A 16,303-nucleotide genomic window follows, 5' to 3' on the forward strand; every position below is an offset into this window, starting at 1 on the left:
TATTTTACATGTTTTTACAACTGAAGCCTGAAGAGAAAATGAATAATGCTGGTGGTGATAGTCATTCCCCCCTAAATGTTCTAGGATGGGATCATTTATTATTCCATCTCCAGTCCCAGAATGTTTTTGATTTGGACACCCCGTGGGTGGTGCTGCATTAAGTTCCTCCTACCCCAGGTGTGACCTGTGAGGAAATCCTTGGGTACAGTGCAACTGCCTCTGTGGTGAAGGGCACACTCTTGCAAAGCGTAATGGAAAATTAAATTAGATTATAGGAATTTTAGCATAAGATGTGCTTATTTTTGTTTGGTTCTGGTCACATTGTGAGTTGACATTTTGGCAATTCTTACACTTCATGCGAATGTATTCATTCTTACTCTGCTGCAACAATGTTGGAACTTTTCTCCCTATTTGCTGAGCTTGTGCTTCAAGCTAAATTTATTTGGCTGACAAACATTCACTTCCCCCTTTTCGATCTATACACATTACTGGACTGTGAGAGTTCTACAGAGTGCACAAGGATTTGGAACCATCTCCGGGCCGCCGTTTTAAAACAGTCTCTCCGATTCACAATGTTGTCTAGCTGTTCCTGGGCATATGATGGTGCTGATGACATGTACAAGTGAATTGGTCTGTACTGCAAAGGGTCATCGCAGTCCGGCACTGCAGCAAATTTTGAGGATATTGAATCTGTTTTAGAGAGTAGTTGGTACTGCCAAGTATCTTGTTATGCTGCTGGGCAATTTCATAATTTCACTTGTGTGAGGCAGGAGATTTTTAATAATGCTCTAGGATACAGCATAGATTTGCCAAGGATGGTCAGATAGATTGCTGCTGTTTCATTATTAGTAAACTTGCTGAATTGTTTAAAAAGTTGTGAATGCAAATGTATTTATGGAAGCATTTGCAGTAGCTGCAGTGGTGTTGGGAGCAAGAGATTAATTCCCATGCTGGGCCTTTGAGATGCTTGTTTTCATGATTGGATGCATTACTTGCATGTTTTGATAATAGTTGTCTTTAACAGTCATGCAGTTACTCTTTATCAGCATAAAAAGGTATGGAATATCCTCATCCCTACCTCCTTTCTCCACAGTACAAGCCTCTGCAAGAAGATATGAAGAAGGAAAAGCGAACCCGCATTCCCCAAAAGCCCAATTACAGCCTGAATCTGTGGAGCATCATGAAGAACTGCATCGGAAAAGAGCTTTCAAAGATTCCTATGCCGGTGAGATATTGAAAGTGCAGTGAGTGGGGGTTTACGGTGGAGGCGAGATGCAAGAGATTAGCTGAGTGGCTAAGAGCTGTTTAAGCTCCTGGTACCCATGTGCGACTGAATGTGATAGAAGGAAAGAAGTGAGTTCTCTAAAGCGGAAATTATTGAAGATGCCAATACATACAAGGTAGTGTAAAGGGTCAGAGTACTCTGAGAGCAAAACCCAAAATTGTAGCTTATCTGCAAGTGCATAATGGTAAGCGAGCAGTTAAAATAAAACCTGTTGTTGAGGGGGAAGAATTGAGATCAACGGGCACACATGCATAAAATGCACATTTAAAAGGTCTACTACTTTTCTCGGTGATGAATCCACCAGCTAAAATATATTCTGTGATGCTTAGGAGCCAATCATACAGAGTTGATCACCAGTTTTTATGGAAGGTAAGTGACAACTTATCACTGGCCAGTCGTTTGCACAGCCCCAAAATGCTAGGTTAGCTATGTTCCCTCAAATTGGCAATATTTATCTTGAGTCATGAATTGTGCGGCTGCTTTGAAGGAGCTTTTGTAAAAGGACAAAGGTGTAGGAAGCAACTAATTGCCCTTAACTTGAAGTAATGGGTCTCCTCAACAGTTGAGTCCACAACTGTGGGACTGAGCAAAAATCCTTAGGCTTCACCATTGACAGCAGCCTGTCCTTCCAGAAAAACATAGCCAAGAAGGCCCAAAACTGAATCTCTGCCCTTAAAAAAAATCAAACCCTTCATCCTGCTGCAGGACTTTTGGAATGTAGTGCAGGCCCTTGTGGTCTTGCACATTGATGGGGGGGAAATGCTCTCCTGACAGGACTCCCTCCCACCTGTACAATTGTCCCCCCTAAAGGCAGTCCACCATGCTGCAAGTCTTATTACGGGTGCACAGAAATCTGATCGAATCACCCCCATCCTACGCAAACTACATTGGCTTCCTCTCCAGGCCAGAATACTGTTAAAGACCACATGTATCCTCTACAAAGCATTCATGTAGCACACAAGTGTACCTGGCAGGTAAGGGCAAAATGCCCAAATGCTGGCTACAAACATTCTGTACAGCGTTCCACTGCTCTAGAGCTTGGTCCGCGCTTTAATCAAAAATAAAATTGCCCTGAAAAGGAATATACCAATCAAAGATCAGATCACCATGTAATAGAAAAAAATCCAATTTAAATCATGGCGAACTTAAACTGGCCAGGAATTCATCTGAGCAATGTAGATATTTTAATTCTTCTTTGGGACTGACCCATGACCTTAAATACTATGATGTGCACATTTAATGTTAAATGGCAAGATCTTTGGGTTCATACTGATAGAAAAACGCTATGCGCTTTATCCACAAAAAAAGAAAATTAGGCAATTGGACTACCTTTATCTCACTGCTTAAGAGTCTTGTGAAAATTAATATTCATCTCAGTATTTGTTCCTATTTCAAGATACCGAGAGGTAAGTGAATAGGTTCTGTGATTTACCAGTTGTTTGCTAATCTTGTGATCTGTATCTTTGGAAGTACATGGTGTGTGTGCGCGCGCATTAGACCTTGTACCTAAATATTAATGAATTCAGTCTTTATGGAATGCTGTGCAAAGAATATCTTTCCGTTAGTTTGACGGTGTGAAGTATGCAAACAGGGAACTTGTGGGTACATATCAATGAAGGGGTACTGTCAATGAATGTTAATTTAGGGCATTACAGTTACATTATCTATGTAACCTGTGAATTATGGTTTTATTTTTGTGGTGAACGTTAAGATGTCCTGTACCGTCAGCCCACGATTGAGCAGATGGGCCCTAAACGAAGTACAAGAGAACAGTCTGCTATGGGTGAAGTGTTCTTATGTTAGATATATTTTATTTATATCGCACCTATGCACAAGTGTTTCAGAGCATGACGAGGCAAGGGAGGGGTACAAGGGAGGACAAAACAATGATCTTACTCGGCCCAGTGACATTGAGAACGCCCAAGTGCAGGGGGGAAAGTGCAAGGGGAAGGGGAGGAGTGTAAAGTGCTGAACAAGTGATCAAAACGATGACAGTTCAGCCAACAGGTGCAATAATTAAGCACAGACACAGGTGTCTGAAAAATGCAGGTCGGGGACTGTAGGGTTGCAGATGCAGACCCTAGTGCAAGGGTTGCCAGGGGGCAGTGCAGATATGTAGCTGGGTGGGCAGGGAACTGGGCCCAAACCTTGAGGGTAGCCTGGTGCCCAGTGCAAAAGCAGGCAGATCAGCAAGGGAGAGGAAAAGAGCATGCAGAAGCAAAAAGGAATATCTTAAGGTGTTTCCAGAACTGAAGATGGTTTTCCTCAAGTTTCAGAGAGGCAGGGAGGCCGTTCCAGAGGGAAGCCCCAGCCGAAGAAAGAGATCGACCATCAACTCTTTATTGAAGAAGCGACTGACCCTGAGGGAGTTGGAGGAGTGAAGAGCTTGAGTAGGAAGGTATTTCCGAAGGGAGAGTTGAAGGTATTGTAGACCCAGGCCCCAGAAGGCCTTTTGGCCAATGCACAGGGTCTTGAACTTAATCTTTACAGCCACTGGGAGCCAATGAAGACATTTCAGGGCTGGTGAGATACTATTCCTGGGCTTGAGGCCAAGGACAAGTCTCGCAGTCCTGTTCTGGATGAGTTGAAAAGGACGAAGAGTAGTGGCAGGCAGATTTAGAAAGAGGCTGTAACAGTAGTCCAGCCTACAGAGAACCAGAGCTCTAGAGACGGAGAGCTTATGAGGGAAGGAGAGGAAAGGAAGAATACCCCTGAGAGGGTGCAGTTCGTAGTTTGATTTCTTAGAGATGTCAGAGATGTGTGGACGAAAGGAAAGCGTGGAGTCGAAGATGACCCAGAGGTTCTTAGCCTCAAAAGTGGGTGGAAGAAGAGGGTCAATGGAGGCCGTCAGAGAGAGGCGGGAAAGGAAGTTGCAGGAGTATAGTCTTTTATTGACCTAGTTAGCATTTCGAAGTAACTGAAACATTCTTGAATAGTATGCATTATTCCACAGGAGGTAGTAATACCAGTCTTCGGGGCTTATCTACTTCCTCTAGTCTGTTTTTTTGGGCCTGTCACCTTGTCATAAATTCGCGCCCTGGTGGCATCAGTAAATATTACTTGTAAGAAAGAAAAGGATTGGGCTTGATTAAGTGACTGAGTTATGCCATCACACAGCCGTACCTCAAAGACCGGTGAATCACTGCCATTCTCTACACCTCATCTAAACTTTAGAGAAATTACTGCAGTGAGCCTGCAGCCACTGCATTCTTTCAGAACAGAATTTAAAGGAGTAGGAGGAGCCACCTTATTGAGTTACAGATGATTTAAAACAGGGAAATGGATTAAATATCAATCTGAGATGCATCCTCGAACATCCCAATCCTGACTCTCAAGCCTGATCCATAAGACTCAGATAGCATATGGACAGAAATTTCACACATTCTCTTTTGACTAAAATCATGAATGATCTATGCTTTGACGATCATTTCCATCAAGTATTTCTAGGCAATTGATAAACATTCTTTAGTGAGTGGGCCAACCACCATCGGTGAATCACGCCAAAGCTGAACTTGCATGTGCCCTGTAATCCTGAGCAGCAACAAGTTAAAATGTATTCCTTCCTCTCAGATTCTATATTTTATATCTTTTGACATGCCAGCTATTTTTGGGAACCTTTTCAAACATGGGGGGAAACATGTGATTCATGTGGGACCCATAACACTGAATATGATATCCGGGGCAGTGTATAAGGACACTGCAGCTCCCTATGACCTCATTTTGTTCTTTCTGCTGCTCAGGAATGCCAATAGCTTTTACTGGCATTTTCCCAAAGGGTAATCTGAAAGCCCTGCACAGATTGTGGCTTCAAACGTCTGTTTAGTTCTTCACAAGGTATGCCTTTGTTGCCTTGATGCACATTGCAGATGACTGCAGATTGTGTCAATCCATGCACTTTTAAGGTCCCAGGAGCGTTTTAAAAACCAATGCACTTTTCTTCATATGGGTAGGAAATGCACTCCTTTGAAGTGTTGGCTCTAGAACATTCCTTCAAGAAAGCCTGTGTCATGGAGACTGAAGAGGTAACTGCCTGCTCTTTTGATGAAGACAGTAAGGAGAAAAAGCACTGCAAGACTACCAACTTGCTGAAAGATTCATCAAAGCATCATTCTTCTTTCCCCTCCAGAAAGAGGAGCTGTCCCTCCCACTCCATGGAGGATGAGGACTTGCCTACTATAACATGGGCATACCCAGCTTTTGGTCTACATTGGGCAGTGTACCTAGGGAATATGCTGTGCTTACAAAGCTTTACTGCTACAAAAGTATTCACCTAGGTGTATACGCGCATGACTGATGCCTGTGTTCACAATAGACCTCAATGCGAGGTGTTACAAAACCATTTTTATTTATTACAATATGCATCAATGAAACAATCAAAAACGACAACATATAAACACTAAAACTATCCCTAATTTCAAGTCGCAAATTAAGACCTGCTGCTTCCTGTATGCCTACATCCATTGTGTAGCACATCTGGAATGGTAAACCATTAATAATATCTATACACACACATAATAACCATTTGGATATTTGATCCTGGTAATGTGATGTTCCTTGTTTATAATTTTAGTTAAAGCCAGGGAAAGTGTGCTAGTCACTCTGCCACGCCTGATAGGTTTCACTCATTCAAGGTGTAGAAGGAATTTCTTCCTGAGGCAGTTTGCAGTATCAGGAAGCTCAGTGACTCATGCAATAATGTTAATTCTGCAAAAACAAACATACGTCCAAAGTTGTGTTAGAACATGGGTGTCTGAACTTAGAAATGTATGAAGGAGTGAACAAATGCTCTTCCATATCCTACTTTTATTATTATACCTTTAAGTGTCGTGTTTTGCATCTGCTCTTCATACAGATCATTCATCCCACAGGATGTCTTTCATGTGCTCATCGTGCGTCTAAAAAAAGGAATACATGATATGTATAATTACATTCAATTATATTTGTGAACTCAATCATACAATGCTATTATACTTGCAAAACATAGCATACAAGTCTCTGTGACTGACCTGAACAAGCATTATTTTATTATGTCCTAGGGTGGGATAAGAAAGATGGACAACTCCTCTTTGTGACCTCGTAAAGTGCAATGGCAAAGCCATCATGAATAAATGTGAAGAAAGACCAGCTTTGAGTGTGATAGATGTTAGTATCTAATGCCTGTGCTATTAATGCGGTCTATAATGCTAATGAAACGTCCTGTTAAACAAATGGATTAAAAACTAGCATCTATTCTCCCTCAATATTCTGCTCCTATGTGCTCCTAAATGTATTTGACCCATAATTTCCTTGTGTCAAAAACACAAGTGTAACGCATAAAACAGCTACATAACTCTTTTCTTTTCCCCTTCATGTTCTGCTTGTATATGTTTTCTGGATTAGTTTAACCCATAAATGCCTTGACTCAAGAAAAAGGGTAACTCTTCATGTTTGCCCCTGTGCCAGATGTGTTCCTCCTGCTAAGTTAGCAGTGTTTAATATAGCACTAAATAAATGACAGGCTAAATGCTTCAGCACACAGAGATTTTCAGCAGCTTTGCATCAGAAAGAGCTTCCATATGTCTAGGAGTAAGATGTGAGAATTTAGGTGAAGTATTAAATTAGGAACATATGGCATTTTTAAAAAATGTTGTCGTACCAAAGGACATGGCCCTGCATACTGCGGCTCCTGAATTTGTACTGAAACACCAACCTTGACTGGCTGCTGTCCCTGGTGTCCTTGGAGCTTCAGCATGCCTATTTCGTGTGCTTTGGATGGATCAGCACATGAATATACCAGAGGATCATGGTTGGGAACACTCATTACCATTTCAAGGTCCTGCCCTTTGGCTTTCCACAGCCCCAAGTGTCTTCAAGCTGTTTGCTGTAGTGGCTGCACATATGGGGAAATTGAGGGGGTGAAATAAAGTTCAAATGTTTCTCTATCTGGACTGGCTCAACTGAGCTCATAACTCTGATCTGGTGACTGCTCACCTAGACTAATCCCCTATGCCTTCTCCCTCCTTCATAGCTTAGGCTTCTCCCTCAAATTAAAGAATTTGCCGACCATCAGTAAGGAACCTTTCAAAAAGCCCTCATTCTCTGAACGGTTGTCTGCAGGCACCACCACCAATGTGTGACCATGCATCGACGAGAGAAATTCCGTCAATGCCTAAGCCATCCTCTGAGGTCCGTCCACAACGATAGTTAAAATGTCATCATCCACAATCAAAACATTGTCCTCTTTGTCAGAAACAAAGAAACATTGTTCGTTTATGAAGCGGTCATCAACTAAACCGTCCACCAGCAGCCCGTTGACGGAGTTCCCGTCCACGAAGATCAGTATGGAAATATTGTCTATGGACATATCGTCGACGGGAAAAATCCCTGTTGACGGAGGGTAAGAAGAAAACCTCCAGTGTTCAGCCTGATGGGGCCCCGCCCATGGCATGAAGACAGGATGAGCTGCTAGCAATACCTAGCAAGTACCATAAAATGATCACCTATCAAGGAGATGGTGGAACTTCCAGATATCGTTCTCCAGGAGGTGTTTTTGGATGTTGAAGTACCGGAAAGGGCCATGCACACCCCAAAAGAGAACAGTCTGCCTTGGCAACCTAACTCAGAGGACGTCTTGCACCCCTTTTTACCCAGCACATATACAACCCATGCCCAGCATCATGGAGGTGTTTCCAAGGAGACAGAGCTCTCCTTTTAGTACCCTTAACCACAAGACTAGGGAGTGGTCCACCACCAAGAAGACTGGAAATGAGAAAAAGGAGTAGATCACCGACAAGAGTTGGTACCGAGTTTCCACAGCGAGGCACATCTCCTCGTCATTGGCAATTGACCCCCCTTCTCATGTTTAAATTGACTGAACTATTCCATCTCCAAGTTTCCTGTGAGGAGAAAGTCAGTGCTCTAGGAGCATAGGGATAAATGCAGACCGTGACATCCATCCCTATTTTAGATATGATATGGGAAGCGGGTGGGGAAAACATTTTATTAAACCCCCTTATCTACTGCCGCCCTGGTTTCCTGTGCAGAAAATAAATATAAGGTGCCTGATACAGACCCCTTTTGCTTGAGGGGACACCCAAAGGCTGACTCTATGATTACGGTTGCAGTAAGGAAAAAGCTAGTCTACCCTTCATCACCATTGACAACTCCTCCAGATAAGTAAGGTTACAAATTGAAAGTCATGGGCAGGAAGGTATAATCATCAGCTTCGCTTACTGGAAGAGCAGCGAACGCGCTGGCAGCAACAGCAAGGTTTGACAGGGAGCTCTGGATGAGAATGTCTAAGCTGGCGAAACATCTGCCAGCATAATACCAAGAAGAGGCAAATGCTATAATAAATGATGGTGAGGCGACATCCGATCATATGATCGATGCAGCTGTGGACTTGACTGAATCTGGACTCGGGCAAATGGCCCATGGCACGGTCTTCTGGAGACGAGCCTGGATTAGGACACCGAAATTCCCAAATTCTGGACATGCCCGTTGATGGAGAAGATCTCTTTTGCAAAAGGATAGATGACCACCTTAAGGGCATCAAATCTGATGCGGACACAGCTAGAGAAATAACTTCGCTAAAGGATAAAGACGAGGATTTCTGCACCATTGGTTTCTTTCGCGGTTCTACTGCAAGATACAGAAGGTACAACAGGTCGTACAAGACCCAAAGGTAGCCTTCCACCTCCTATCAGGTGGGAAACAGGTGCCAGCAATCGCCAACCAGATACTCCACGAAAAGAGGCAGGTATGGGTTGGGCCAAGCAAAGGCCCAGGCTAAGCAGAATTGACCCATGTGGGAAGGCAAATAAGTCAACACATACACCATTGGCTGAAGATGACGTCTGACAAATGGGTGTTGCAAGCGGTACAAAACGGACACACAATACAATGTATTGGCCACACCACCTTGTCTACTTCCACAAGCTCGAAGGGTCCAGCTCCTGAAGCATCTAAAACTGGAAGTAGACCAGCCTTCTGCAAAAAGCGTCTATAGAACCTGTACCTCAGGGCCAGAAAGTAAAAGGGTTCTTTCTCATCAAAAATAACGGACACTGGCACCCAATATTAGACCTAAGGGCCCTAGAAAATTTCATCGGACACATCAAATTCAAGATGACCTCTCTTCAGCAGGTGCTCCCATGGTTAAATAAGAACGACTTCCTGGCAACCTTGGATTTGGACGATGCGTACTTCACATTCCCATTAACCCAGCACACAGGCGATACCTCAGGTTCTCCATATGGAACACACACTTTCAGTTCTGCATGCTCCCCTTTGGCCTCAAATCGGCCCCAAGGGTTTTTAAAAAATGCCCCGTGGCAGCACACCTCAGGCGAACAGGGATAGAGGCGTTTCCATATTTAGACTGGCTAAAGAAGGCATGCCCACACAGGTTTACGGCTGCGGCAGTCGCAAAAACATCAATGCTGGAAACACTAGGCTTTTCCATTAACGAGACCAAGTCCAACCATGTACCTGCTCAAACTGCTCTTTCTCGTGGCGGAGGTAAATACATTCCCAGAGTACGACCGTCAGCAGAAAGGATAACGATCAGGCTTAGGGCTGGTTGCATGGTTTCTCTGCAATGCCTCCACCAGAGTACGTCCGTTCAGATACCGCATGGGTATGATGTCCTCATGTATACCTCATTCCCAACTGTAGGTCATGAATGAGTCCAATTCAAGAGACACCGGACACCCAATGGATACAAACCTATGGCTCATGGGAAGATGCCATTCTCCTCACACTGCCCTTTCAACCTCCATAGATTACATAAACTAGCAGGGAGGCACAAAGGCAGCAATTATCTCTGAGGAAGCGCAAAAGCTATGGATTTGGGCACTCGACCACAAGGTTCAAGTAAGAGCATAACATCAGCTGGGAGACGCCGGAGAATCAGTCACTGGGGGATGCATTCTACCTGACTTGAAAGGGCGGTTCCTCTACAGGTTCCCTCCGATCCTGTTTTTAGCACCAGTTCTGTGGAGGATAAAGGAACAACCATGCCAGATGAATCTTGTAGCTCCGTTATGTGCAAGTCAAGTTTGGTATCCGACACGCATGCGACTGTCGCAAGAGGTGCCCATTTCGCCTCAGGCCGCACCAGCGCCTGCTGACTCAACAAAGGCAACATTCTCCATCATGATCCGGCAAGTCTGTCACTCCAGGCCTGGTTCCTGAGCAGCTCAAATTGGCAAATCTGGAGCAGTCCAGGGAATGCAGGGATGTCATCAGAGCCTCTAGGGCTCAATCCACCCGTTTAACTTGCGCCAAGAAGTGGGCCTGCTTTACCACATGGGGTGCAGCGTCTCAACTAGACCCACTGACCGTATCTGTAGACCAAGTGTTACCCTGCCTGAGAGGATTATCTCACTCGTCCATTAAAGCGCACCTCTCTGCCTGATCGGGCCTCAGTAATCACTGACCGAGCCATCAAGGTTTTGCTCAAAGGGGTACTTTCCCTCCAACACCAAACTTGGTACCTGCTTGGAGCTTGAATACCGTCTTGTCAGCACTTATGGCAGCATCTTAGAACCCATCCATAGATGCGATTTAAGATTCCTATCCTGAAAAGTTGCCTTTTTAGTAGCCGTAACGCCAGTGAGGCAAATTGGTGACCTTCAGGCCCTCTACCGATTTCTTCACAATTTTTCAGAAGGGGTGCATGATTTTCACACTGCATCTCAAGTTCATCCCAATGTATATGTATATATTTATGTATGTATTTGTATGTTTGTGTATATATATTTATGTATAAAAACCGCGTACTGTTGTACTCTTTGGATTGCACTCCCCAGAGCAGCGGAACGAGGCAAAATCTCTCGATCTGCAAGGAACAGTCTGCCATGATCCTAGATTTCCGCAACAAAATAGTTTATTAAGGTATAATCAGGTCAGGTAAAACCACGCAATGATGCGTTTCGCAGTTAACAAACTTGATCACATGTGAGGAAAACACAGATAGGACTTTTTTATTGTGTTACATCTCTATGTTCCTTGCGAGATGGATAAGTCCCACTTTCAGTTAGTTCACTAGTTCTGGCTGCTGTGTGTCGGACATCTTGGAATGTCTATGTGCATCTAATTAGTATGACATCCCTGAATATTCTGGCATGTAAACAAACAATCCAAATACACTGTAATACAGTGATGAATACAATTAGGCTCAGATGAAATTTAACAAGCAACGTATGTATTATATAATACAGTGCAAAGTGCATTTCCTGTGCCAATAAATCCGCATTCTGCAGTGCATAGTGCTTGGACATACCAATGGCCAATTGCACATGAAATGAGCAATAAAGTGCTATTGCAAAAGGCATTAGTCAGCAGGATACGAATTGGCTCATGTGGAGTTTAATATACGGAACATCATTTTCACCAATAAAGTGCATAGTGAAATTAGTTTTTTTTGTGTGCAACAGCCATTTGCTAAAGTGAAAAATATATCAACTGGTGCAAATCCATTCCTATACAGACTTACTTGGATAAAAACCTCTTACTACATTGAAATTGCACTTGGAGTATAGTGCAAAGTACAATTTAGCACAGACAGTCATACTGAGCGACTCGCGTAGTTCACAATTAAGTACAAAAATGGTTTCTTGTTTAAAGTCAGCCACATATTGTCATGCAAAATTACAAAGATGTAACAATGGCATATGAAATAAAAAGTGAAAAGTAGAATGCTGTTGCTATGTCTTTACAACAGGATATGGGTAGGCACCTGTGTGTCTAATACACTACCCGTATATTTCACAAATAAAGTGCAAAGTGCAGAATTTTTATAAAAGTCCAGCCGAATAGTAAAGTGCATAGTGCGTCGGTATAAAATTGTAGACACACATCATAAGAAATGTATCATCAGACATAGAGCCATTCCTATACAAACTGACTGAATATAAAACCATGTACTATACATGTCCATTGCCCTTCCTTTGAAACGTGCTGCACATTTCAGATTTATTCCACCAACTCCATTCAGATATACAATACATAATGCATACCGACCTTATAAGAAAGAGAAGCTGCCCCCTAAGCCTCAATGCACACGCAAACATGATTTTAGACAGTAGATCGGGATTTAGAGCACTGAGACACGAGATGCAAACATGCCAGGTCCTTAATTACAGAACTAAAGTGCATGATGCATTAGAGAGCTGAAAATAGTTTATTCAAAATTAATGAGTCTACAAAATAGAACAAAGCATTACAAATAGTGCTAATGGATTCATCTAACGATGCCTGCAGTCAATTATGCTCACATTCCGAAAATACCATCCGATTATGTAAAACCAGAACTTGAATGAAATAAAAAGTACATCTAAGTGCACAAGTTTCCCTCTAGAACAGGAAAAAAAAATATGATATACTCCAAATAAGAAACTAAGATGAATGTAGATGAGTGAAAATACTCCTAGTATATATCTGCAAACAACAATTCGGCAACAGAAGACCTACAAATAGTTACACCTAGAAGGATGTAGAGACTCTATACCATGGGGCCTTTCGAAGATGACCAATGAGAAACAGGAAAAACAAGAAAACAGATGAAATCAGTGTTCCAGAAATCCTAACAGATGCAGATACTTCATGTGCCCAAAAAGGTATACAATTCCTTGTCCAAATTGTGCCCACTGGGTTTCTTTGTCAAGGATGCATTTAGTTTAGATTTGGCGCAACTGGAGTTCATGATTACCTCCCCTGGGAGGTTTTTTGACTGTATAGATACCAAAAAACTTGAAACCCTCCAGTTTTCCTCCATGAGTATTCACAAAATGCGGAGCCATGGGGTATGTGGGATCTATGTTCTTGATTGCTCGTTTATGTTGGAGGATCTTGAGTTTACCAATAGTCCTCCCCACGTACCATTTTTTTTACATGGACAGGAGAGGACGTATACCACATACTGGTTATTCAAGTTATCTGTGACCTGATCTTGATGCCTTTCCCCCAAATCAGATGTTGATAGCTAGATAGATTAATAGCATACTGACAGGCTTTGCATTTCGTGCATCTGTAAAACCCAGTAGTGCATTTACTTAGCCATGCATCTGCTATGGTGTTTTCCTTAGGACTCCTATAACTGAACACTAAGCTGTCTTTGAGGGACAAGTATTTCCGAAAGGTGATTACTTTCTCGCCAATGGTACACCAAAAGTGTTCATCAAGTTTGAGCATGTGCCAATGTCGATTCATGAATTGGCGAATGTTGGTTGACTCTTCTCCATAAGTGAGAATCAAACGCGTCACTTTATCTTCAGCAATATTTAGAGTTGAATTTGACACCAATAGTGAGTCTAGATCTCAGTCACGTGCTTTGATAAATGCCTGTTCAAGAGCCTTTTTGGGATATCAACAAATGCAGAATCTTTGTGCCATTATTGCACATTCACTGTCAAAGGTTTTAATCCTGGTGCAGTTCCTGCAGATTCGTATAAGCTCACCATATGGTATATTCCATTTTAGTGATGATGGATGGTTGCAAGAAGCGTCTAGTGGTGTATTAGAGCTAGTAGGTTTCCTGTACAATTCAGTGATTAGTTCCCCTTGATCATCTTTGATAAGAATATCCAAAAAGAAAATGGATTTCTGGCTGTGACTTTCTTTGAATTTTAGATTAAGTGTGTTCAAGTTCAGAATTTTGACAAAGGCCAACCATTCATCAGCATTTCCTTGCCATATGATGAACAAGTCATCAATATAGCGCAGCCAGAGCACAATCTTGTCAGTATACTTATTTTTGTCAGGATGCCACATTGCAAACTTCTCCCACCAGCCCATGGTCAAGTTGGCTTCTGCTAGCCCATGGCCAAGTTGGCTTATGAAGGAGCAAAGGTGGTGCCAATGGCCGTCCCTTGAAGTTGGGTGTAGTAATCTTTGTCAAAAAGGAAAATATTATTTGTGAGACATAGATGAATCATCTCAATGATCATTTTGCCATGTTTCAAGAAATTCATCAATCTTGTATTCAGGAAAAATTCACACGCTCTCAAACCATCTGATTATTTTATGGAGGTGTATAAAGACACAACATCTAACATGGCCAACAAAAATGAGGATTGCCATGGAATGCCATTGATTTTATTGAGGAAATCCTTGTTATCTCTTAGTTTCCTTTGTTACTTCGTTGCCTTCATATCTAATGTTTCATCGACATATTTGGAGACATTTTCAAGAACGGCTCTGCTGAGGGTGAAACTCGGTCTGCCCGGGGGTTTCTTCATACTCTTGTGTAATTTCAGCAAGAAGTAGATAGTCGGCATGATGGGAAATTTCAGTTGTAGAATGTATGTGTGTGTATTTATATATTTATATGCAAACAATGCCGTGTTAAGAGAATAAAGTGACCGGATGAATGGCACCAATTACTCCACACAACCCAAATAGTGTGCCTGTGTAATCTTATGTATATTGGGTCTACAATTTGCCATTTGAAATTGCGGATTTTGCAGCATTACAGAGCCATCCTTAATGAAGATGAGACATATCTTTTGGCTTGCACTAAGGAAAAACATTCAAATGATGCCACTAGGATTACGTTTTTTGCATTAGCTCATGTTCCCCTACACAAGAGGAGCGGGAACAGGGAATGTAAATTGAGGAATAGAATCAAGACTGATTATTACATTTAATACGAAAAAGCCTAATAATCACAATGCTGGGGAAGAGCTTGCTATACATCTTTTGGGAGACTAATAAATCCATGCACTTAAGCACTGACACTTTATATTCAGATGCGGTTTGCACAGATTTAGTGGTGATTACAATTTCAAGCTCTTTACATCGTATTGAATAGCAATCTAAAATTGTATTTCAATATATAGTTGTTGGTGAGTCCCACTTTGAGATGAACGATGCTGCTTTGAACTATGCAATTTAGCAATGTGATCCTTTACTGCCTTAATGATTGATTTCATCCTTGTACTGGTATGATTCCATGAGATCTGTTCATGCACTAGCACTTTGGTCAATATCTTTGCATATAAAATGAGTATTGTGTTTCTTGCTTGTTAATTCCTAGCCTCCTTGTGCGTGATTAGGAAAGGTTTTGATCTAATATTATCTGCTGGATCAGATTGTATGCAACTTAAATTAGGGGCATCAGATAGTGTACCCTTTAAAGATTGCCCACTTGGGCTGTATGTCTGAATTACTCTACATGTGGTATATAAATTATGAAGGAGTAGGATTTTTGCTGCTACGAGTCCTATGGCTACAACAGGCTATAGCCTTCTAGATCACGGCCGTGCAGGATGCACTGCATCGGTTTTTTTTTTATAAATATATTTTATCTTTTGGGCTTCATTGTAAACTAAAATTAAAACTTACAAAGGTATTGTTAATTGAATACAAGTTATAAATATACTGAAAGTTTTTAAACCGAACCCATTGTAACTGGGATTTGACTAGTTTAAAATGGCTGATCTGTTAAACCTTACTGAAGGTGAATATGAAAGTGGCCACATGACCAGAGTCATGTGATATTCTGTTTCCCATTTGAGCAATTTAAAAACAGCCTGGTTGTTTGAGTCTGTAAGACTAGCCTGATGAAGTCCCCGTGAAGGGACGGAACGCGTGGCATAAGATCAGTGGCCTGGAAGCTTTACATCCAGTTCAGTAAGTCCATGCTGACTTTTATTGTTTTTATGACTGTGTTGTATTACTAATAAGTTATGTTTTTAAGTACTATATTTGGGATTGAGTGCTTGTGTTTTCTGGAGTTGTGTGGAGTAGTTCATTCCGTCACTTTCTTCTCTTAACACAGCATTGTTTGCATAGACATACGGTTTCCCTGACCGACACAAGCACCCGCTATTAGACTTGCGTGCCACTTTAAGGGAATTTTTGATTGGGATGTGTGTTTGTGTGTATGTGTGTGTGTGTATATATATATATATATATATATATATATATATATATTTCTCCAGCATGGGGTCTGGCATGGATTCACATGCTCATGAATATTCCCCGTCGTCAGGCTGGGAATCCTCGGTAAAGAAAAAATCAGTATCAGTTTCGTTT

At 42.0% G+C, this 16,303-nt stretch overlaps 1 protein-coding gene across 1 annotated transcript in view; it reads left to right on the top strand.

Annotated features, from left to right (window-relative positions):
- The window catches only part of OSBP (oxysterol binding protein), a 1,428,945-nt gene that overhangs the window by 740,585 nt on the left and 672,057 nt on the right, over positions 1–16,303 (top strand). The window contains exon 7 of the mRNA XM_069628826.1: positions 1,094–1,225. Coding sequence (XP_069484927.1) covers positions 1,094–1,225 — 132 coding nt within the window. The remainder of the gene's footprint in view (positions 1–1,093; positions 1,226–16,303) is intronic.

This window comes from Ambystoma mexicanum, chromosome 12, assembly GCF_040938575.1.
Source record: "Ambystoma mexicanum isolate Mex_15411 chromosome 12, UKY_AmexF1_1, whole genome shotgun sequence".
NCBI classification, from domain to species: domain Eukaryota; kingdom Metazoa; phylum Chordata; class Amphibia; order Caudata; family Ambystomatidae; genus Ambystoma; species Ambystoma mexicanum.